Source organism: Octopus bimaculoides, chromosome 18, assembly GCF_046866305.1.
Source record: "Octopus bimaculoides isolate indiv1 chromosome 18, ASM4686630v1, whole genome shotgun sequence".
NCBI lineage: Eukaryota > Metazoa > Mollusca > Cephalopoda > Octopoda > Octopodidae > Octopus > Octopus bimaculoides.
The window spans coordinates 17,855,239-17,880,353 of NC_142945.1; the positions used below are offsets into that span (position 1 = coordinate 17,855,239).

General features: G+C 37.5%; 1 protein-coding gene across 3 annotated transcripts in view; it reads right to left on the reverse strand.

Moving 5' to 3' along the window:
• Positions 1 to 3,459: 3,459 nt before the first annotated feature.
• The window catches only part of LOC106875469 (kinesin-like protein KIF23), a 60,755-nt gene continuing 39,099 nt past the window's right edge, over positions 3,460 to 25,115 (reverse strand). For 2 of the 3 annotated variants that reach the window (XM_014923626.3, XM_014923625.3), the window contains 8 exons: positions 24,345 to 24,447; positions 22,197 to 22,393; positions 19,969 to 20,076; positions 18,964 to 19,251; positions 14,786 to 14,894; positions 12,312 to 12,451; positions 10,601 to 10,782; positions 3,460 to 8,369 (listed from right to left, as the gene is read on the reverse strand). In XM_014923626.3, coding sequence (XP_014779112.1) covers positions 8,345 to 8,369; positions 10,601 to 10,782; positions 12,312 to 12,451; positions 14,786 to 14,894; positions 18,964 to 19,251; positions 19,969 to 20,076; positions 22,197 to 22,393; positions 24,345 to 24,447 — 1,152 coding nt within the window. In that variant the 3' untranslated portion in view covers positions 3,460 to 8,344. The remainder of the gene's footprint in view (positions 8,370 to 10,600; positions 10,783 to 12,311; positions 12,452 to 14,785; positions 14,895 to 18,963; positions 19,252 to 19,968; positions 20,077 to 22,196; positions 22,394 to 24,344; positions 24,448 to 25,115) is intronic. The other variant, XM_014923627.3, reaches the window with a different exon arrangement.

The window sequence follows — 25,115 nt, forward strand, 5'->3', positions numbered from 1 at the left end:
ACATGTATACACACACACAAACATATATACACACTTATATACATATTTGTATACATATATACACTTATACACATATATGTATACACACATATACATACATACATACATACATACACACACATATACACACACACACACACACACACATATACACACATATACACACACATATACACACATATACACACACATATATACACACACACACACACATATATACACACGCACACACACACATATATACACACACACACACACATATACACACACACACACACACACATATACACACACACACACACATATATATACATATATATATATATATATATATACACACACACATATATACATGTATACACACATATATACATATGTGTAGTTTGTCCGTCGATGCGACGAAGACCATCTAATCATCCTGGGGTGGGGGTGGGCTTGTTTTGTGAGTCTGCAGATGGCTAGGGAGGCCAATCTGCACTCGAAGGGGTCTTTGACAGTGTGGACAGGGAATAGTAGCGCCTGCTACAGAGTTGTTAGCTCTGTTCTTCCTGGCTTGTCTGCGGTCTTCTGCAGCAGCGATCCTATTGGTCTCGCATGTGTTGGAACCTTTGTGGGCAGCTGATCACCACCTTTCTCTGTCTAGAGCAGACTGCTCCCAAGTGTCATGGTCGATGTTGAAGGCTTTCAGTGAGGCTTTCAGTGTGTCCTTAAAGCGCTTCTTCTGGCCGCCTTGTGGGCGCTTTCCCTTTTGCAGCTTGCCAAAGAGCCAATCTTTTTGGTAATCGATCGTCTGACATGCGAGCTATGTGCCCTGCCCAGCGAAGCTGACACTGCATTAAGATGGTATGGATGCTGGGCAGGTTAGCACGTATTAGTACCTCGGTGTCCGAGATCCTGTCCTGCCACTTTATGCCGAGAAGTTTTCTGAGGCGTATTGTATGAAAGTGGTTCAGCTTCCTGGCATGACGCTGGTGGACCGTCCAGGACTCGCAGCCGTAAAGCAGCGTTGTGAGAACAACAGCCCAGTACACCTTGATCTTTGTCATGATAGTGATCCCCCTCTTGTTCTAGACAGCCTTGCGTAACCTGCCGAAGGCAGCGCTTGCCTTGGTGAGTCTGGCGTTGATTTCGTCATCGACGACATTTCTAGAGAATGTGCTGCCAAGGTAAGTGAACTTGTCCACTGCGTTCAGTCGCTGCCCGTTGGTGATCTTGGTTTCAACGTAGGGCTTGGTTGGAGCTGGCTGATACATTACCTCAGTCTTTTTTGTATTGATAGTAAGGCCAAAGTTGTTGCAGGCGCGAGAGAACAAGTCAACGCTGTGCTGCATGCTGGACTCAGCGGCAGCATTGAGAGCGCAGTCATCGGCGAACAGGAGGTCGTTGACGGTGTTTACTGAAACCTTGGTTTTCGCTTTGAGCCTCCCGAGGTTAAAGACTGAACCGTCGGACCGGTACTTGATGCCGATGCCTATGTCTGTGTCCCTGAAAGCATCTGTCAGCATGGCTGAGAACGTAAGCCTGAACAAGGTGGGAGCAAGGACACATCCTTGTTTCACTCCGTTGGAGACAGGGAATGGATCAGAGGGCTCTCCGTTGACCTGTACCCTTGCCAACATGCCATCGTGTTGTCTTACGATGGTGATGAATTTTCTGGGGCATTCATACTTCGCCAAGATTCTCCAAAGACCTTCTCTACTAACGGTATCAAAGGCCTCGGTCAGATCGATGTAGGTGGAGTAAAAGTCGACGTTCTGCTCCCGACACTTCTCCTGCAGCTGTCTTGCAGCAAACACCATGTCGATAGTCCCACGCTCTTTCCAGAAGCCACACTGGCTCTCAGGTAGGAGACTTTGCTCTAGGCGTGCAATGAGGTGGTTGAGCAAAACTCTAGCCAGGATCTCGCCTGTGATGGACAGCAGTGAAATTCCGCGATGATTGTCGCAGACCTGGTGGTTTCCATTGCGCTTGTAGAGGTGGATGATGGAGGCGTCCTTGAAGTCTTGAGGCACTGTCTCGTGCATCCAGATGAGCTGAAACAGCTGGTGAATTTTCCTAGTCAGAGCCATACCGCTTTCTTTGAATACTTCAGCAGGGATGGAGCCCGGCCCAGGTGCTTTGCCACTGGACAGTAGGCGGCATGCTTTCTGAATTTCCTCCAAAGTTGGTTCGACGTCCATTGACGAATCCAAATGAGACCAAGGACAAATTCTATGAAGACTTGAGCTGTGTCATCACCGAGGTTCCCCGCGCAGACAAACTCATCATTCTAGGCGACTTCAATGCGAGAGTTGGTCGTGGTGGTGTCTCCTGGGAAGGAGTGATTGGGAAACATGGAGTTGGCAACTGCAACAACATCAGTCTGCTACTCCTCCAGACCTGTGCAGAGCATGGCCTCCTGATCACCAACACCATCTTTAACCTCCCCACCCGCAACAGAACGTTATGGATGCATCGCCACTCAAAGCACTGGCACCTCATCGACTACGTTATCATAAGGAAGAGGGACAGGCAAGACGTACGAGTTACGAAGACCATGTGTGGCGCAGAATGCTGGACAGACCACCGCCTTGTTGTATCCAAACTCAACCTTAGAGTTCAGCCCAAGAGACGACCATAAAATAGGAAAGCACCAAAACGCTTGAACATCGGCAAGCAGAAGGATAGCAACGTCAAGCAGCTATTTACCGATACATTGGAGCAACGCTTGGACCCCATTGTGCTACAAGGCAAGGATATTGAGGAAGCCTGGACTGCACTCCGGGTGACGTTGTACGACACAGCCATGGAATGCCTTGGACCATCTACAAAGAAGCACAAGGACTGGTTTGATGAGAACTGCACGGAGATCAAGCAACTACTAGAGGAAAAGCATCGTGTTTACAAAGCTCACCTCACTGACCCCCAAGTCAGTTTTAAAGAAGGACAGACTGCGGATTGTACGGAGCACCATCCAAACGAAGTTGCGCCAGATCCAGGATTCCTGGCTTAGCAGCAAAGCAGACATGATCCAAAGCTTTGCAGACAGAAATGACGAAGAATTTCTATGACACTTTGATGGAAGTTTACGGCCCTACTACTACAAGAACAGTCTCCCCTCCTTACTGCTGACGGGGGCAACACTGATCACCGACAAGGAAAAGGGATTAGAGAGATGGGCTGAACATTTCGACAGCGTCCTGAATAGGCCTTCCACCATCAATAGGCTATATACACACATACATATATATGTATACACACACACATATATATATACACACACATACACATACAGACACACACATCTATATATACATACACACACACATATATATACACGCACACATACATATATTTACACATGTACACTCACATTTATATACATACATATATAAATAAGCATTACCTTTGAGTAATTTCAGTGTTAAAGGGTTAAAGAAAACCATTATAGATATAAGAAAAGAGGAAGAAAAGGCTAGATTTATAAGCAAATAGTGTGATTTTATTATTATTGCAACCAATGAATATTAATTTTATACATTGTGGGTTATAATAATAGGGCATTATCACATGACACTGGACCCTGATATAAAAACATAATGGTGATACATAAAATAAAGAGAGGGAGTAAAAAAATAAACAAATACACAGAAATATATAGAGAAAGAGACTGACAGAACAGAGAGAAAGCTTGAAGTAAAAACAGACAAGTGAAACAAAATACAAAATAGCATTGAGAAGGAAAAGAGATTGAGACAGGAGAGAAGAATAGCAAATTACTCAGGAGGAAACAATAAGGAAACAAATTCTTCACATTCATAGCCATACATACAGAGAGGGGGAGAGAGAGAGAGAGAGAACCATCCAGTGGCATTCTTAACTGTTGGTGATTAAAAAAAGGGAAAAGAGACAAGGATAGGTCAGTAAACAATTGGAACTTTGGCTTCAGGGAGATAACATTGTTTGGAAAACATAGTAAAAAGACTATGATGTGGTGGTGGTAGTGGTGGTAGTGGACGGAGGTTTTCCCTGATTAAACAAGATATGTCTAACATCTTATTATTGTGTGGAAGTTAGAGAGTATATAAAATATGTACATATTAAATAACAGTCTCTCTCTCTCTCTCTCTATCCCATCCTATGTTTTTAGTACGTCAACTGCCAAGGGTTCTGAAAAACTGATGTTTTACACATGAGCTGATAGTTGAGATGCACAACTCCTCTCTCAGAGAAATGGGGTGTCAGCCTCCTCATTAGTGTCATTATCAGCAATATTCATGTAGGAAAGGGTCAAACTATATAAAGCAAAACAAAAACAAGGACAATATCTTTGAACAGGGCACACACCAAAACTGAGAGGAGAAGGTATGGATGTAAATAAATATTCATTAATATATCGTTAGCATTTAGATTTTTTTTCTAAACCCACCAAATATTAGTTTCAAACTTTGGCACAAGGCCAGCAATTTTGGGAAAGGGGATAAGTCAATTACATTGACCCCACTGCTCAATTGCTATTTAATTTATCAACCCTGAAAGGATGAAAGGCAAAGTCAACCTTGGTGGAATCTGAACTCAGGACGCAAGGACGGATGAAATACCACCAAGCATTTCGCCCGACATGTTAACGATTCTGCCAGATTACTGCCTTAAGTCCCACCAAATATTATGTAGAAATAATTATCTTCCTTGTAATAACTATAACCAGTAAGACATGGATTTAATTTTATCAAACTTGGAAAAAGACTGGAACTGACAAATTTTGAACTCAGAACATAAAGAGTTGCAACTAAAGAGTCGAAAAACTGTTCAGTACTTTTAATATTTTCACTACACCATTCTTAGTGGTTTCTGACATAGGTACAAGACTTGAAATTTGAGGGAATAGGATTAGTTGATTTTATTAATCCCAGCATTTGACTAGTACTTTTATTTTTATCAACTCTCTAAAAGGCTAAATGACAAAGATAACTTCAGCAGAATTTGAACCCTGAATCTAAAGAACTACAATTAAATACTGCAAGAATCTAAAGAACCTTTAACTAAATACAGCAATCCATTGCTCTACCACTTGTCAAATAATGTTTTTAATATAACGTTAACAAAATTATTTATTTATTTTTTTGTCTTTGGTCAATTAGTGTTATTTTCTATTTGCTTCTATCTAGAAATCAAAGGAAATAACTGCTATTCCCTTCAAACTTTGCTTTTGTGATCTGAACATTTATGTCTTCAAGCTGACTTATTTTCCATTACATTTCAGACATATTCAACGCTGAGTTGCTAAAGCAGAAATATCGTTATAGCAAATATTCTGCTCACTACCACAAATTTGCTTGTCAGTTGCTTGACCATAAACACTGGAACATGTCCCTTAGTGACTGACAACATGTGCATCTCTGATCATGAGCAAGAGTAGTAGGGAAGCATCATAGCCATGTGTTGAAAGGGTTCTTTGGGGCTTGAATAAATGTAACAAATGCAAAGTTTGAAGAAAATATTAGCTATTTTTCATACTTTCTAGGGGTAAGCAAATAGGAAATTTTGGTACAAGGCTATCAGTTTTAGAGGGAAGAGGTTAATCTATTACAGAGTCTCCAGCACTTGGCTGGTACTTTATTCTATTAACCCCATAAGGAGGAAAGGTAAAGATGACCTCAGCAGAATTTGAACCCAAGCCAGAAGAAATATCATAAAGCATTTTTTCCAACACTAACAATTCCTCCAGCAAATCACTCTCAACAATAACAACTCCTTCTAGTATAAGCACAAGGACTAAAATTTGGTGGGAGAGGACAGTTGACTACATCGACCCCGGTGCTCAATTGATACTTATTCTATCAACCCTGAAAGGATGAAAAGCAAAGTCAACCTCAGCAGAATTTGAACTCAGAATGTAAAGCCAGAAGAGATAGTTCTAAGCATTTTATCCAGTGTACTTGCAATTCTGCCAACTCACCACCTTAACAATAATAATATTCCTTTCTGCTAAAGGAACAAGGCCTGAAATTTACAGGGAGGGGAGTAGTCAATTACATCGACCCCCAGTGTTCCACTGGTACTTAATTTATCAACCCCAAAAGGATGAAAGGCAGAGTTGACCTCGGCAGAATTTGAACTCAGAACATAACAGCAGGCAAAATACCACTAAGTATTTCACCTGGCATGCTAAAATGATGATGATGATGATGATGATGATGATGATGATGATTACAATATCAAGAATTCACTGTCTCGAAACTCAGGAAGAGAAATAATTGGTTTTGATATGGTCTGTTACAAAATATAGCAGTAAAAAGGTTAAATATTCCTGAGCAACATGAAAATGTTCCAGTACACACACACACACACACACACACACATATATATACATATAAACACACACAAACGTAAGAGTGTACATGCACAGGTACATGAAGATTAAAAAGTTGTGTATTAATTATATCACTGTATCAGAGAATAGGTAAAAATATATCAGACAATAAACTAAACTGCGAAACAACTTTCTTCCATTAAAAATCCAAAAAAAAAATGGCTCTCTTCTAATACATATATACATATTCCCTCTCAATAATAGTTTCAAATTTTGGTACAAGGCCAGCACTTTTGAGAAAGGGGTAAACTGATTAAATCAACCCCAGTGCTCAACTGGGGCTTATTTTATTGACCCCAAAAGGATGAAAGGCAAAGTCGACCTTGACAGAATTTGAACTCAGAACGTAAAGACACAAATGAAATGCCACTAAGAATCTCACCTAGCATGCTAATGATTCTGCCAGCTCGCTGTCTTATAATTAATTCACTGAATATTACATAGATTTTCCAATGACACCAATACAATACCAAAATGAAATTTCAACAAAAGTATAAAAGCAATTTATTCCTAAAATGTACTAGGGTCTTTCAGTTTTGAATTTTCCCTGCTTTTAATAAATTGACTAAGAAAGATGAAATTAGCTATTATAAACTACATCCAAAAGTCGGAGCCTGGTTTAGAAGTTCCTGGATTTTGAGGGGTGTGGAACCACCTTTTAGCTCCCATTTTTCCTAGGTCTACTCTGACCCAGAGTAGTAGCACCTGTCAAGATCCCAGCTATGAGTTAAATAGCATGTAACCACCTGGTCCAGGCTATATTGAAATAATGGGATGCAACATGATGAATGTGAGTTATTTCAACAGATGAACTTATGGAGTCAATGGTAAATATCACTAGATGCTAAGCAGATTAACAGACAACAAACTGTCAAGATCAAACCATTTCAGTAAGTGAAATACTGCTACCATCTGTACTCGTGGCATGCACAGATGAGACATTTCAGCTAACAATGAACCACTGTGACTAAAACCTAGGCAGAGACATTCATGCTTCATCACTCAAATGGGATGTTTGGCATAGAAGAGTTACAGTGATCTGGGTCACTCAATAAAGATGATGACGTTCAAAATATTTAATTCACATTTATATGTATATCTTAATATTTAACATAAGTTTAATTATGCAAGCTAGATAATAAAAAACCTTATATGTATATCTTATTAATATTTAATATAAGTTTAATTTATGCAAGTTGGATAATAAAAAGCCTTTTTTTTTATATAATCAATTTAAAGATACAGCATACCAATTCCATTTCTTTAAACAAGTGATAAATTTTGCTTGTTATAGAAATGCGTAGAGATGTGAATCAACACCAGAATATTACAGGTTCACTGAACATAGAAGGAAGAATAATGCAACAATAACTAAAAACCTACCAAATTAAAGCAAAATAAGGAAAAATTCAATCTGGTGTTCTACTATATATCTCTCCACATTTTTGAATAATATAAAACTATTAACTAGCATTAAAAATTTTGATTACAGGCTAAACATGACATTGACTAAAGACTAAATGTCTACATTTAGTTAATATAAACTTTAATACATATACAATTGGTTTCTTATATATTTCTCTCATTTCCACAGACAGCTAGTGAAGCACATAGCATAATGTGACTGGTCATAAAAAAAAAATACAGTATGCTATATGTATATATATATGTGCTATATACAGTGTGTTATATATATATATATTTACTTGTAGAATTTATCTTCAATAGACATAATATTTACACCAATTTTTTAAGATAATTCAGAAGCATTAATTTAATTTGATTTATATAGTTTCTATCAATTTTGTAGTATGTTTTTTCAAGCTGTTATATTAAGATACACACACAATCACGTGCACACACACACACACACACACTTGGTTGCACTCATAACTATTAGCAGCTGGGCTACCATCACTAATTTCAGTTCCCTAATTCTCCAATATATATATATACACAGCACCAGACTCCAAATTCCACAGGGTAGATATTCTACATTTGTGATGGCTTAGATCTCCTACAAAGACAAAAAGAAAAATAAAGGTGACTATTTTTTTTTTTTTTTACATATTTCTTTACACAAATAGCAAAGCCACATTATATATCTTTTATTATTAAGTTGTTCAGAAGCAAGAGGTGAATGTAAACATCAGACATCACATGGCATTTCTTACTTACATAATTCCTTTAGATTTAAAAAAATTATCAGCTAGTAGGAAAAACCCTATCGACCTGAATCAGTTTCATATACTTTCTCATCATTATCATCACTTCAACATCAACTCTTCCCTGTTCAATGAGTCAGACAGAATTTGTTGAAATAGACGTTCTACGGTTGGATGCCCATCCTGTTGCCAACTCTCACTTGTTTCAAAGCAAGGTAATATTTCCCCAAGGCCATATGTGTTTTTTATGAACATCGCATGTCAAGACAAAGGTACACTTAGACACACAAACACAATATATATACATACATAGAGATATATACACATGCATGCACACACAGATATACACACATACATATACACACACATAAACATATATACACACACATACACAAACTATATACACACATACACGCGCACATGTGCACACTCACGCACACATGTATATACACACGCACACATGTATATACACACACATACATGCACACGTATATACACACATGCGCATACATACATACATACATACATACATACACACACACATACATACATATATGCAGTGCGTAAGAATATCTGGCAAGCCAAGCGAGACAATAACCCATGGCCTATGCCAGGGGCGTAACCAGCCCACTTGTGTGTACCTTTCCTTCATTGAACACTAAACTCTGCTTGCGAAGACCTGTTAAGGCAAGTGAAATCGAAATCACATCAAATTCACAAATTTGATGACTGGCACCCATGCCAGCGGAGCACCATTCGAACATGATAGCTGCCAGAGCAACTGACTGGCTTCCGTGCAGGTGGCACATAAAAAGCACCATTCAAACGTGATCATTACCAGCATCGCCTTACTGACATGTGAAAAAACATTCGAGTGAGGTCCTTGCCAGTGCCACTGGACTGACTCCTGTGCAGGTGGCACATAAAAAAAACACCACTCGAGCGTGGCCGTTGCCAGTACTGCCTGACTGGCCCTCATGCCGGTGGCACGTAAAAGCACCCACTACACTCTCAGAGTGGTTGGCGTTAGGAAGGACATCCAGCTGTAGAAACTCTGCCCGATCAGATTGGAGCCTGGTGCAGCCATCTGGTTCGCCAGTCCTCAGTCAAATTGTCCAACCCATGCTAGCATGGAAAGCAGACATTAAACAATGATGATGATTGTTATGCAATCTTGTTCATTGTTTGCTGTACTTCTGATTATTTTTGTAACTTTTTTTTTTGTTTCTGTTGTGGGGTTGGGGTAGATGAAGCTCATCTTGAGTACTTGCACCGTTTAGTCTATTTACTAAATCCTGTTGCATGCTGCCAGCTATGAGGACTACATTGTCTGCATACCTCACATTTGTTATGACCTTACCATTAATTTTGATTTGATGCTTTCAGTGAAACCATACACTGTGTCTCTTTGTTGTTTTGGAATAAACATTAAAGAGGTACAGAGAAAGGATACAGCCCTAATGGACACATTGTTCAATGTCAAACCAGACTGTTAGTCCACAGATTGTTCGAACTACCGGTATAATCAAAACACAGACACAAAATTGTGAAGCAAACTAGTTAACCACCCAGCTGTACCTGTACCTACAATGTCTTAGTTTCTTATTTATGATAACTTGGACACTTTGCGATGATTTTAATTTTAGATTCCAATGTGTTTACTAGTAAGGCTTTTGAGCGAGTAGGGGAAAAAACAATTACTATAAATTTGTTACAATCTTTTAAGAGTTCTAAACATCCTAATATACAGATTAATGGAGAACTTTCTGTGTGGGCTATTGACCTGTTAGAAATAGCAACTAAATTTTCCTCATATCATATATCCTATCTTCTTTAAAAAAGCAAAAAGAAAACCACAAACACACTGGACAATATAATCCTGAATATACATAGACATATTGGCAATGTCTATGTGCAATCAGGACTAAGTTGGAGCTATACAACAAAAATTAACAACAGTTATGACTTTTTAACAAAACCAGTTTAAATTCACTATTTTAGAAATGGAACAGACATAGGCAACATGTTTTAGTTAAAAAAAAAAGACCATGCAACCAATGAAGTAAAGCAACACAAAACTTACTTATGTCCATCAATAGCATAGCCACATCGTATGTTTGTATCAGTCCAATCACTGCCATGGCGAGTATGTTGTTGAGGCGGACTATGCCTCTTCTTGCCATTGCCAGGATTTCCACGTTTTACCATTTCTACTTCATTAAAAACCATTGTGCAACCTCCAGTAACTGTGGGAAGAACATTGCCCTAAAGTGAAAAAAAAAGAAAAAAATACAAGAATATGATTGCATTGAAGGAAACCATTGAATTATTTATAAAAATGGAAGATGAATTCTCAAAGATCTCCCTCCCCAACTTTGTTTCAGTAAAAGCTTCGTTAGTCAATTTTCACACACTGATTTAGTAAAATTTCATTAGGAAATTTCAACAAATCAATTTAGTATGAACAAATCTCTGATTTTAGAAAAATATTTATTATGGGTGAGTTATCCAGATCCTGTGGAAGTGGCTGGCTTAGTGGTTAGGTTGTTGCACTCATATATCATAAGGTTGTGGTTTCGATTCCTGGACCAAGCAATGCATTGTGTTCTGTTCTTGGCATAAATGAGTAATCCTGCACTGGTGTCCAATCCAAGGGCAGAACGTATACGTCTCAGAAACCAGCCATATGAGCCTATGGTTCAGAACAGATCTTTGCTCCCCACCCCCTTTTTTAATCCAGATCCTATCAACAAACTTCATCTCAAATTAAACTGTATTAAATAACATATTTAAAAATTCTATAGATATAGAATACAGAGTCTATATGTGAATATCTTTCGATGTTTTATAATAAATCTGATATGACTGGTCATTCGATGCATACTGCTATATTCATTTGCATATCACATCAAAAGAAATGATACTTTATTCCAAACCATTACATAATGAATTGTTATTACATGGTAACACTAAAACGATGAGTTAGTGGAATCATTAGAATGATGGACAAAAAGTTTAGCGGCATTTCTTCCAGTTCTATGTTTTGTGTTCAAATCCTATTGGAACCAACTTTGCTTTTCATCCTTTTGGGGCCAATGTCATTGATTTGTGTTCTCAACTAAAACTGCTGGCCTCATGTCAAAATTAAGAAGAATTATTACATGGTAACACTGTCCACTGTAGCAGCAACAAGCAAAACACAAAACAGAGTTAGCACTTGCAGTATAGGGAGTAGGGGCAAAAATAGTAAAATGTATCTTGATCAAAATCAAATAAATATGAAATTTTACCAATTCTATAATAAAATGCACCCCAAGTACACACTATAAAGTGGAAAGTGTATGAGCGAAAACAACATAGGGTTGAAAGGAGAGAGAGGACTCTTATTATAAGGAAATGACAACCTGGTTGCTATACGAGAACACACCCAGTTACACACTGTGAAGTGGTTGACAACCAACCGAAACATAAAATGCATAAGCAAGAAGCGGTCCTGTAACACGTCTCAAGAGTAATAACTCCAAATGAGAACTGACTCAGATTGTGACAACCTAACCAACCCCATACCAGTGGAAAAAGCAAACGTAAGATGATGATAATGAGGATGAAGAGAACAAAATATATGCATGCACACATGCACACACGCATGCACAAAGTTCTTTCAAAAAATAACCCACGCCATAAAAGTATTTTACCTATGCCACCAGTAAAAGTCAGGTTCGATCAGAGAGAAATACCAAGTATAATGTGTTATCGTTTTGAGGTGCAAAAAGAAAGAGGCAAAGAAATGTCACCTTATATAATTTAGTACGCATCTCTCCATCTGATCCCAACTCTTGATGGTTAAGGCAATACTTGGATACCTCTTTAGTGTCCTTCTCAGTCAGTCTAGTCACCGATCGTTTTTTCTTCAGCTTTGGTTGAAAGAGGGTACCTGCAATGAGTACAACAAAGAACAATTATTTTGACTGTTTTTTTTTTTTTTTTTATCTAAGGACTTCATTATGTCAACAAAAGACATGCTACAACAGTTTCTCCAAAATAGTAATAAAAACACTTGTCTTCATTCAACAAACTAACAACTTGTTGCAGTCATTTGACTGCAACCATACTGAAACACGACCTTTTGTCAATGAAATCGACCCCAGGACTTATTCTTTGTAAGCCTAGTACTTATTCTATAGGTTTCTTTTGCTGAACTGATAAGTTACAGGGATATAAACATGCCAACATCAGTTGTCAAACGATGGTGGTTAGGACAGAGACACAAACACAAACGTGTGTGTGTGTGTGTGTGTATGTATATATATACACACACACACACACACACACACACACACACACACACACACACACACACACACACACACACACACACACACACACAACTGGTTTCTTTCAGTTTCTGTCTACCAGATCCACTCGCAAGACTTTGTAAGCCTAGTACTTATTCTATAGGTTTCTTTTGCTGAAGTGATAAGTTACAGGGATATAAACATGCCTACATCAGTTGTCAAACGATGGTGGTTAGGACAGAGACACAAACACGCGCGTGCGTGCGTGCGTGTGATCCCAAGATCACATAGTTGGGAGGCAAGCTTCTTAACCACACAGCCATGTGTCTATCTTACTATATGTATGTGAGGGGCTGACCAGTATCAATACAGAATTTTATTATCATTTCAATTAAAACAATTTAACATTTCATAGAGATAATCTTTCTATTGTCAACAGGACATTTTATAACACGACAACATCACATTTTGCATATGACTGTATTTTCTGTGAGTGTATGTGTTTGTGTATATATCTCAGCATGTATCTTTCCCATTAGGTACGTTATTAAACACACACACACACACACACACACACACACACACACACACACACACACAAACATGTAACGACTGACATGCGTGAATGTATGTCTCTGTGTTGCTATCTTAGTATATGCATGCATGTCAGTCACATTCTATACCACAACTACAATGACGTCACATTTTGTATACGAGTGTATATCTGTCTGCGAGTGTATGAGTGGGTATGAGTCTGTGAGTGTGTGTGTTTCCACGTTACGTACATCATTAAACACACACAAACATATGTGACGACTGACATGCCTGAACATATGCGTTCTAGATGTGACACTTTTGAAAAAAAAAAAAAAAAAAAAAAAAAACAATGACATGGCAAGGTCCAAGGTATATAAAAATACACATTTACTGTTCCATTACCAGTTAATAATTATCACAGCAGTTGCAAGGCATTTACAATTACATATTTACCCTTACATAAAGAAATTTATTCTATATATAATTCTTTATCTCTGTAATAATTGTGGCATTTATCATTAAATTAGCAGTTCCATATATGTGCTTCTATTTCGTTCATTTGCTTATATTTTATTAATTTACACTGCATACAAAAATACAAACATACTAAATACATACCACGTGGTATGGTATTATGCCGTATTTTTTCAAGTAATTCATTACTACATATTCTCATGGGACTGCATAGGCTCACTTTATGTTTCTTATTCTACAGCCACACCAGCAATCCAATGTCAACCCTTCGCCTGCTGCAACATTTCAACAGTTCACTTCCCTGTTGCCGTCTCCCATTGCAGCCCATTTCCGGAATGTACCCATTTACATACAATATCTTCATTACACCTCTGTTCATTTGACTGCCAACCAAACGATGGGTTATATCAGACACAGCACTGACCACCTCAAAGGCGAGTATATCCACTGACAGCTTTTCAGTGGGTTCAAAAATTACATACTCCCCAACTCCCAATTTTCCACGATAGGTTAGGACATGGAATCCTCCAAACAGACGCATTAGATACCGCTTAGTCGAATTAGACCATCATTTACTCCACAAATGTTTTGTTGTCAATGCTGTACTTTCCCATGTCACCTGTTTCAACTGTAATATATACATATATATATACACATACATACATAATTAAGGGATCAGCAACAGTTGCTTCACCACATACTGAAATTTGTGGTGAAGAACTGTTGCTGATCCCTTAATTATGTTTATAAATTTAAAAGAACTTTTTAAATAAGCTCTTTACCGATAATGCTTTTTGCATACCGAACAACTTGGTAAAAATTATCAATTATTAATAAATTAATAATCCTTTACCCTACACACACACACACACACGCACACGCACACACACACACACACACTATACCATTTTAATCCCAGGCAATGCTGGGTAGCTCTGCTAGTTAATTAATAATTCAATTACCAAGTTCTTCATGGTCTTGGCTTTTGTGTTCCAGCCACGTATCGGCAGCCGAAGAGGACTTTGAACGTCTGTGACGTGGGTTTGGTGGGGGTGGTGGTGGTGCAGGATCCTGTCAAAATTAAAGACTAAAGATTAATTCCAATATCATAGAATACAACAGAAAATTTATCTAGAAACAGTTCTACAACATGAAAGTTTAACAACATGAAGGCACAGACTGATCAGTTTCTTGTAGCAATCTCATTTTAATATTTGTATTCATTTTTCTCTCTTTGTCATTCACTCATATTTCCACACTGAATATAAAACAAAATTTCAGATGATGGGTCAAAAATCACATAACTCCCACCCCCAATTTTCCATGACAGGTTAGGGCCTGAAATACTCCATACGGATGCATAGCATATTGCTTAGTCGAATTAGACCATCATTTACTCCACAAATGTTTTGTTGTCAATGCTGCACTTTCCCATGTCACCTGTTTCAACATAACTGTAATATATACAAACTACGCCATTTTAATCCTGAGCAACGCCGGGTATCTCAGCTAGTCTATATATAATTAGCAAGTGGTTGAGTATTCCACAGACTTACGTATTTAAGTAATTCACAGGCAGAACCAGTGTGGCACTAAGTGACAAGGCTGTACCTTTGAATCACCAGGCTTCTATCGAGTTTCCGCCGGTCCTCGCTCCATTTTATTCACAGAATCTGGGCTGACCCCAAGATGCCCGTGTATGTGTGTAGGGGAGGGGGATAGAAAGAGAGAAAGGGAGAGAGAGAGAGAGAGAGAAAGAGAGAAAGATAGAGATAGAAAAAAAGAGAGAGTGGGAAGCATTCCTAACCTTGCAGGCTCGTGGATGCTGGTGCCATGTAAAAAGCAACCACATCAATACCACGTAAACATACCCATGCCAGTACTGTGTAAAAGCACCCAATACACTGTGTAAAGTGGTTGGCATTAGGAAGAGCATCCAGCCATAGAAACCAGACATGGAGCCTGGGCAGCTCTCCAGTTCCTGTCAAGCCATCCAACCCATGCCAGCATGGAAAACGGATATTGAATGATTATATATAAAATTTTATACACAGAGAGCGCGCAAGCACACGCACACACGCAATAATACTATCATATATACTTTTAGCAGATAAGTAAACAGTGTAGTTAGAATGAATGATGGAATCACATTTCTGAAGCTGTTCATAGTAGCTATTTTAGCACATAGTTAACTGTCAATATTTGAAACATTTACACACTGAAGTCAGAACAAATTTACAGGGAGAGAAATACAGTTTTCCAACAAGAATGGGAGACAACTCTGACACAGATATCTGGTACACTCGCATATGCGAGTTTAATGAATATATGTTAACTATCTCACTGAGATATGAAGATACAGTAATTAAACATCTTTCTCTGTCACCAGCAAGCAAATGATAAATCAGATCAGTTTCAGCCTTTTTTTACTGCTACATCAGTGATTGGTTGTTGATATCTCTGACCAAGCAGAAAATATAGTATATACTCTTTTACTTGTTTCAGTCATTTGACTGCGGCCATGCTGGAGCACCGCCTTTAGTCGAGCAAATCGACCTCAGGACTTATTCTTTGTAAGCCTAGTACTTATTCTATCGGTCTCTTTTGCCGAACCGCTAAGTTACGGGGACGTAAACACACCACCATCGGTTGTCAAGCGACACCCAAACATATACACACACACATACATATATATATATATATATATATATATATATATATATATACATATATATATATATATATATATACATATATATACGACGGGCTTCTTTCAGTTTCTGTCTACCAAATCCACTCACAAGGCTTTGGTCGGCCCGAGAGTATAGTAGAAGACACTTGCCCAAGGTGCCACGCAGTGGGAACGAACCCGGAACCATGTGGTTGGTAAGCAAGCAACTTACCACACGGCCACTCCTGCACCTATATGTACAAATTTCTAAATTTGTATCAATAAAATTGACTCATTCTGATCTAATTTTACATAACAGTGCAACCTTTACTAACATCATTATCATCATTTAACATCCACTTGCTGGAATGGGTTGAGAGTTTGACAGGAGCTGGTGATCCAGAGGACTGTGCCAATCTACTGTCTGCTTTGGTATGATTTCTATGGTTGGATGCCCTTCCTAATGCCAGTCATTTTACAGGATGTACTGGGTGCTTTTTACATGGCAGCAACGATATCACCAAGTAATTTGTAAGATAAGACCCATCAACTGAGATAGGGAGTGTTACTGAGTAAGGGGTCTTTGAACCAGGCAATGAGTATGATAAGATAGATACAGGTGTCTTGCAGTAGAGAAGACACATAACTACCCCAGCTGGAAAAAATGAGAGAAAAGTTGCAGGAGGGAATTTGTACACAGGTAAGTTCATACATTAATTAATTAGTCAAAATACTACACAAAATAGTTTTGGTACAGGTGTCTTGCAATAGAGGAGAAACATAGCTACCCTAGTTAGAAAAAAGAGAGGGAGAAAAGTTGCAGGAAGAAAGGAGGGATTTGTGCACAGGTAAGTTCATACATTAATTAATTAGTCAAAATACTACACAAAATAGTTTTGGTACAGGTGTCCTGCAGTAGAGGAGATACATAGCTACCCCAGTTAGAAAAAGAGAGAGAGAAAAGTTGCAAGAGGAAGGGAGGGATTTGTGCACAGGTAAGTTCATATATTAATTAATTAATTAATTAATTAGTCGAAACACTACACAAAATAGTTTTGGTACAATGAGCTATTACATTGACTTACAGGTGTGGATATTTAGTAAACACATTTTTAAGTTTACTACAAAAAAAATATATACACTGTAATTAAACCAGAAATATTTTATCATCATGATTTAACACCCACTTTTCCATGTTTGCATGGGTTAAAAGGAATTTGTTGCAGCAGACTTTCTACAACTAGATGCATTTCCTATCACCAACCCTCACTGGTTTCCAAGCAAGGTCAATATTTACCCCATAGCCAGACGTTTTCCATGGAAGACTGGAAACAAATGACATCGTTTATATGATGATGATGATAATGACGATGTTTTCAATATCAAGACAAGGGCATGCATGCACACATGCATACACAAACACACACGTGTATGTGTATATATATATGTATGTGCGTGTATATATATGTGTGTCTATACAGACAGAAAAGACAGGTGTCTTTCAGTTTCCATCTACCAATTCCACTCACTCAGTCAGGAACTATAGTGGAAAACATTTGCCCAAGGTACTGCGCAGAGGGACTGAACCTGAGGCCACATGGTTGGGAAGCAAGCTTCTCAACCACAGAGTTATGCCTGCTTGGTTGAAAATATTAACTCACATAAAATAAAGACTGAATGCACATGAGAAAATCATAGGATTTTCATGTACATAGAGGGGGAGAACTACAGAGACATATGCACGGAATGTGAATGAATGAACACACATCAAATAAATAATACTTTCAGTGTGGTTAAAAATGAAAAAACGAAGTTTGGGAAAATAATGGTTAAAGTCAGAAAACGACAAGTTGCACAAAAGCCTTTTCAAAATTCAGTGATTATCTTCATAATTTAAGAGCTAAAACTTTAGGGTTTCTTTTAACAGTTTCAGAAATGTACATTTTTATAATAAACACATTTTTAAATCCAAAACAAAAGAACAAGATAGGAATATGATATAAATGAAATAAAAAGATCGTTGCCAGTGCTGCCAAACTGGCTCCTGTGCAGGTGGCACGTAAAATACACCATTTTGAGCGTGGCCATTGCCAGTACCGCCTGACTGGCCTTCGTGCCAGTGGCACGTAAAAGCACCTACTACACTCTCGGAGTGGTTGGCGTTAGGAAGGGCATCCAGCTGTAGAAACTCTGCCAAATCAGATTGGAGCCTGGTGTAGCCATCTGGTTTCACCAGTCCTCAGTCAAATCGTCCAACCCATGCTAGCATGGAAAGCGGACGTTAAACAACGATGATGATGATGATGAAAATGGAATATGAAAAAAAATTGTAAAAAAAAAAAAAGCTATCGAAAGAAGGTGAGACAAAAGTGAGAGAAAAGAGATGATTGGGTAGAAGAAACAAAGGTGAAATAATAAGTGGAGAACAGAAAATAAGAATGCCCTTTGGAAGGTACTGAAAACACTAACCTTTTTGGAAGACGAAGAACTAATTTGGTCTAAATTATGGAGTGACCGTGCAGCAACGAGTCTTGTTACAGGTTTCCTTGGAGCTGGGTCTGGTCTGGGAGCAGTATAGGGAGCTGGGGTGGTGAATGTCCGTAATTTTCTGGTGGGTTTTGGAGTAACAGATGGTGTGGTACTAGTGCTCGATTCAGAAGAGTGTTCATTCACAAGGTTTTTCAAAATGTTTAGCTTACGATCTTTTTCTTGAAGGTATGTCCGACACTTCTGCTCTAATTTCTGTCGATCATGTTCCTACAAATAAAATAAGAAAGCAGGTAAACTAAGGAGCAAGAATCGACAAATATAAAAAAAAAAAAAATAAAAAAAATTCAGGAGATGGCATTAGATCTGTCCATATTCAATATCCCCTATTAATCACCCATCACTCTCTCCCAACACAGCCCTTTCATAATTGATATCCAGCTCTCTACCTCACCTCTGTTATTCCCTTTGAACACACTACTCCCCCCACCATCACTCTGCTCATACTGCTTACCTGTTCAATCTCCTTACTAACAACCAGGATGCAGCCATTACATCACCGTTTCCCTTCCATTGCTCCCACCTCTATCACCCTTTCTCTCTTCCACCCTCTTGGTCATGTTGCCTTGAACCAATGAAAACAAGGTAAAGAAAACTTGGGTTTCACAGGAAACAAAGTAATCTCTCTTCTGTTGGTCCCATGATAAAACGCTCAAGTATATTATGTAACGGTTGGCATTAAGAATGACTTCCAGCCTGAGAAACCATGCTAAATGGCATAATGATGATACTGATAAAATTGAAAAATCTAAATTTAATACCAAACTGTTAGAGACCTTTTCTACAAAAGCATATATATTTAAAATCTCACAAAATGAAAGACAACATGAGATTTCAATTGATCAACACTGACACAATATATCAGAACAGTCTACTTGTGAGGAATTCAGTTACAATAGAGTTACAGAGTAATATATAATTCAGTACCTGTTGTCGAAATTTTTGTTCATTTTGCTGTATTCTTATTTCATAATCACTCCTTAGCTGAGATTTTTCATCTCTGGCTTCTCTTATCAATGAATTCTTTTCTTGTAGCTGAAACGGTATGAAGTTATTAAATGTTGAAAATGTCTGCACAAAACTTTGGAAGCAAAATGAAATAAAAGTAGCACCATATTATATGTGTATTTCACCAATTTTGTTAAATAAGAAATAATTCAAGCATGGCTGTGTGGTAAGAAGTTTGCCTCCCACCTAATGGCTCCACATTCAATCCCTCTGCATGGCACCTTGGACAAGTGTCTTTTATTATGGCACCAGGTCAACCAAAGCCTTACTGAATGGATTTGGTAGATGGAAACTGAATGAAGCCTATCACACATACACAGACTATATATATATATATATATATATATAACCACCTGCACTTTTTTCTGCAAAATAGGGGTAGTTTATCTTGTTCAGGCTATATTATTAGCATTATCCTGCAATTGAGAATTTAAAAATCACTTCTTTAACTTTCTAAGACATCTCAACGCTTCTAAAAGCAAACTTCGTTTGTTTGTTTACGTTTATCGTAATTTGAATTTAATATATATACATATATATATATATATATATATATATATATATAATACAAAATGGGACAAGAACGCAAAACATCCAGACAGTTAGATGATACAAGAAAGGGACAACAAAACATCCAGATAAAAGATAAAAAGAAAACAAGGACAGGTCATTCGGAGTTTTCTATATATATAGTAGCTGCTTTCTCATATATGAGCAAAGCCATTGTTAGAATGAATCACTGAATAGGTTGACTTTATAGGTTGACCATAACCTGGTTAGTGAGCTTGGTAGGCAGAAACTGTGTGGAAGTTCCTCATGTATGTGCGCACACACACGCATGTATACGTGTGTGTGCACGAGTGCTTTTCCCCAAAACTGCTAGACTAATGATGTTGGTTTCTTTACAACCCTGTAATTTAGTGGTTTGACAGAAGACATCAACAGAATAAGTACCAGACTTTAAAAAATGAGTGAGATGAAACACTGGAACTTAATCTTTAGTTGGTTGAATATGTTGCATAAGAGAAATAGTAATAGAATGTACACATATTCAATCCTAATTAAACAAATCAGAACTGGATGGAACAAGTGCTATAAGAAGCTGAAGTGAAAATTAAAAGAAAAAACTGCAGATCGACAGCAAAAACTAATATCAGCAAGGAGTTGGAAAATCCATTTAAAAATACAATGTGTCAGAGTTCATAAGAAGCATAGTGGCAGGAAAAAAATTTTAAATGTACAGAACAAAATTAGAAGGAAATTGAGTGAGTGCAGTGTACTTTCTCAGTTGAAATGATATCTGGAGACAGTGACTACAGAGAATACAATAATGTAGCAATAAAATAGTGGAGGGGAGTGGAGTGAGCATTTCAAATGGTAAAGAGTGCTGGAATCTAGAGTTAATGCTAAAGAAATCTCTGTAATGATATTTATGCCATGGACAGGTTATTCCTCAAAAAAGTTAACTGGCATAAGCATAGCTCTGTACTAAGACATTTGCTTCTCAATCACAGTTTCAGGTTCGGTCCCATTGTGTGGCACCTTGAGCAAGTGTTTTCTTTTATAGCTTTAAGCCAACTAAAGCTTTATAAATGGATTTGGTAGATGGAAACTGAAAGCAGCCTGTCATGTGTGTCCATTGGTTGATAACTGATGTTGGTTTAAGTCCCTGTAACTTAGCAGTCTGGTAAAAGAGACTGATAGAATAAGTATCAGGCTTTAAATAACAAGTACTGGTATCAATTTGTTCGACTAAACCCTTCAAGGTGGTGCCCCAGCATGACTACAGTCCAATGACTGAAACAGGTAAAAGAATATAATACATGAACATACATTTGGTTCGCAAGAAATTGAAGAATGATAAAAACTGAATTTAATTGTTCTGATGACAATCAAATTAACTAATAGCATTAGCTCCTTCCCTAGCATTACTCAAGACTTAAATTGTGATTAAGTGCAGAAAGTAGGCCTGAACAGATATCATGCAAGAAGCACATATAGTATTTTGAAATTCAATAAATTTTAAATATATGAAATTGAGATTGGTAATGTTCATTGTCCTACACTGCAATGAGATTGGTAATGTTCATTATCCTACACTGCTTGGCCTCTCCCTGTTTTGTAAAAGACAATAAATCTTCACTTACTTGTCGTTCAGAGCTTCTTAATTTTGAACTTAAGGCTCTTAATTCTTGCTGAAGCTCTTTCAGTTCTTTGTTTATATTTAGATTGTCTTGTTTCAAATTTGAGTTTTCTCTGCGAAGATTAAAAACTTCTTTTTCAAGAACTGGGAGGTAGGAATTCTCTTTCTCCACTTTTAGCAAAAGTGAACGGAAATCATCACCTATTAGAAAAAAAAAAAATGGATGGTAATGTCAGTGTATATATACATCGGAGTGTAAGTGATTTGAGAGAAAAACTGGGTATACAGGCATCAGATGTAATATGCACGAGAGAAGATTGCACTGGTATGGTCATGTAATGTGTATGGATAAGGACAGCCGCATCAAGAAGTACTGATCTCTAATTGTGGAGAAAGATGTGGAAGGGGTAGACACAGGAAGATGTGGGACAAAATGATGAGACAAAATCTTAAGACGTTGGACCTCACAGAGGGGATGACAAGTGACCGAGACTTCTAGCGATTTGCTGTGCTAGAAAAGACAAGTCAAGCTAAGTAAAATCGTTGTTGTCTTTGCTACAGGTATGTCTCCTACACCCTCTTCAGCAGAGCGATTCTAATCTTGCAGGTTTGTGAGTGCTGGTGCCACATAAAAGGTACCTGCTGGCGTCATGTGAAAGTGCCCATGCTGTTGCTGCATAAAAGCACTCTGTACATGCTGTAAAGTGGTTGGTGTCAGGAAAGGCATCCTGTCACAGAAACCATGCCAAAACAGGCATGGAGCTCAGGTAGCTTTTCAGCTCGCCAGCTCCTGTCAAACAGTCCAATCCATGCCAGCATGGAAAACAGACATAACATGATTTTAATAAGCAATTTTCATTATAAAAACATTTATTTCATTTTTAAGCTTGCCTTGTCATGCTAAATATCACCCAATATGACAATGCAAATCAAAATTAAAACTGAAGAAAAAAAAATCAGAATTATTATACCATTAAATTTAACATCCTGGTAAATTTACAGGAATTTGAAAAACAAAGAAAGAAAATCATTATTAACATCATTATTTTGAGTTCCTAGATGAATTTATTTTTCAGACTTCTGAGGTTCAAAAGTGAATGTCCTAGCCTAAGGCTTCTATAATCTTAGAACTATATCATTTCAGTTGGGTTGCCTTAACCAAAACTCTTCTCTACAAATGTTCCCATCTTCTATGACATTTTTTAGGTCTTTTACTAGAACTCAACATCACAAGAGAGTTGATCAATGTATGTCATTGTGTCATCTGACAAGAATTCTCATGGCTTGGGATCTACAAAAGCAGCTCACTCACTAATTCATCTTTACTTTGATAACAATGATTAGCATATCTTGTCTTCAGCTCTTGAATGATTAATATGTTGGGGATATCTCCATAAAATGCTTTTCCTTGCATGTTGATTCCATGCTTTAACCAGAACAGCCAAATCAACTTGTTTAGCAGTACACCTCAGAAGAACATCAAACATTTCGCTTATCTCAGAAGTGGTATCTCATCCACCAAAGGAAGATGTATCAATCTACATAGCAAAAGCATGGAGTGCACTGGACAAATTAAGAATAATTTGGAAGTCTACACAGCCAGACCAATCTTAGCACTACTCACCATCAACCACTAAATATACTCAATTTCCTATAGAAATTATTTTGACATATTTAAACAAGATTATAACTTCTACTGAATTTTAATTTTACTTCATGCTGGGCCTCACTGAGGAAATAAGGACTGGGAGTTGTGGCAATTTGCTGTACTTAAGATGCATCAAGGATTGTGGTTTTCCTACCATTAATTTAACATGTAATAAATACACGTAAATAAACTGGGATTTAAAGTATCAATCAACATAGTTATCTAATGGAATTTAAAGTATAAGTCAACATAGTTATATAATAAAGCTGTTGGAGAAATAAGAATGGATTACATGATGTTAATACACCCCACTCGGAATTTTTTTTTTTTTTTTTTTTTTACTAAATTGCTTTTTATCCATTTTTTTTAGCCACGACACTAATGTTGTAGAAACTACAACACTAGTAGCACCATGCAACAATTTTATCATTACAATATTGTGTAAAAACATGCATATACAATAGTAGACATCCATAGCAGTTTGATCAAACAGAAAGTACATACATTTTTGTTGAGCAACTTCAATACATCTTTGTCTTTTTTCAAGTCGAATCCCCAAAAATCTGTGTAATTCTTTCAAAGTTGAATCATCAGATGGATGGACTAGCTGAATTAACCAAAAACAGAAACAAAGATGAGAGAGACAGAGTGAGAGGGAAGTGGGAGAGTAAAAATAAAATAAAACCAGCTTAGCAATAGTAGAAAGCATTCTGTAAAGAGACTAAGATACCAGAATGTTTGATCATAAAAAAAAGCACAGTAATAAGTTTGGAAAACCATAAGTGTTCTGAAGCCAAAACTTGAACCATCTGCAAAACTGAAAATTCAACAGTGTCATTATCAAAGCCCTAAATCTTATCATCACTAATGTTGGTGTCATTGTCTTCAAAGGTTCCAATGTCTTCAGCAACATCTAGTGTATTACAAATTTCACATTTTTTTAAAAGCCTTCACCAAAATTTCAGTTCTTACAGTTTCCCAAGATTTCTTCACCGATTCGTACATCTGTGGAATGGTGGAATATTTCACTCTTCCTGCTGGTGCGAGGTCAGACTGAATTCTACATCGGTCTGCTCCATGTTCTCACAAGCAATTTTTAAATGATTTATCTTTTACTCATTTCAGTCACTGGATTGCAATCATGCTGGGACGCCACCTTGAACGGTTTTAGTTGAATGAATTAACCTCAACAGTTATTTTTGGCAAAATTATGCTTTAACCCCTCATAACAATTCTTATTTTTTGGAATTGTTCAGAAAATTTTGCAAATATGCA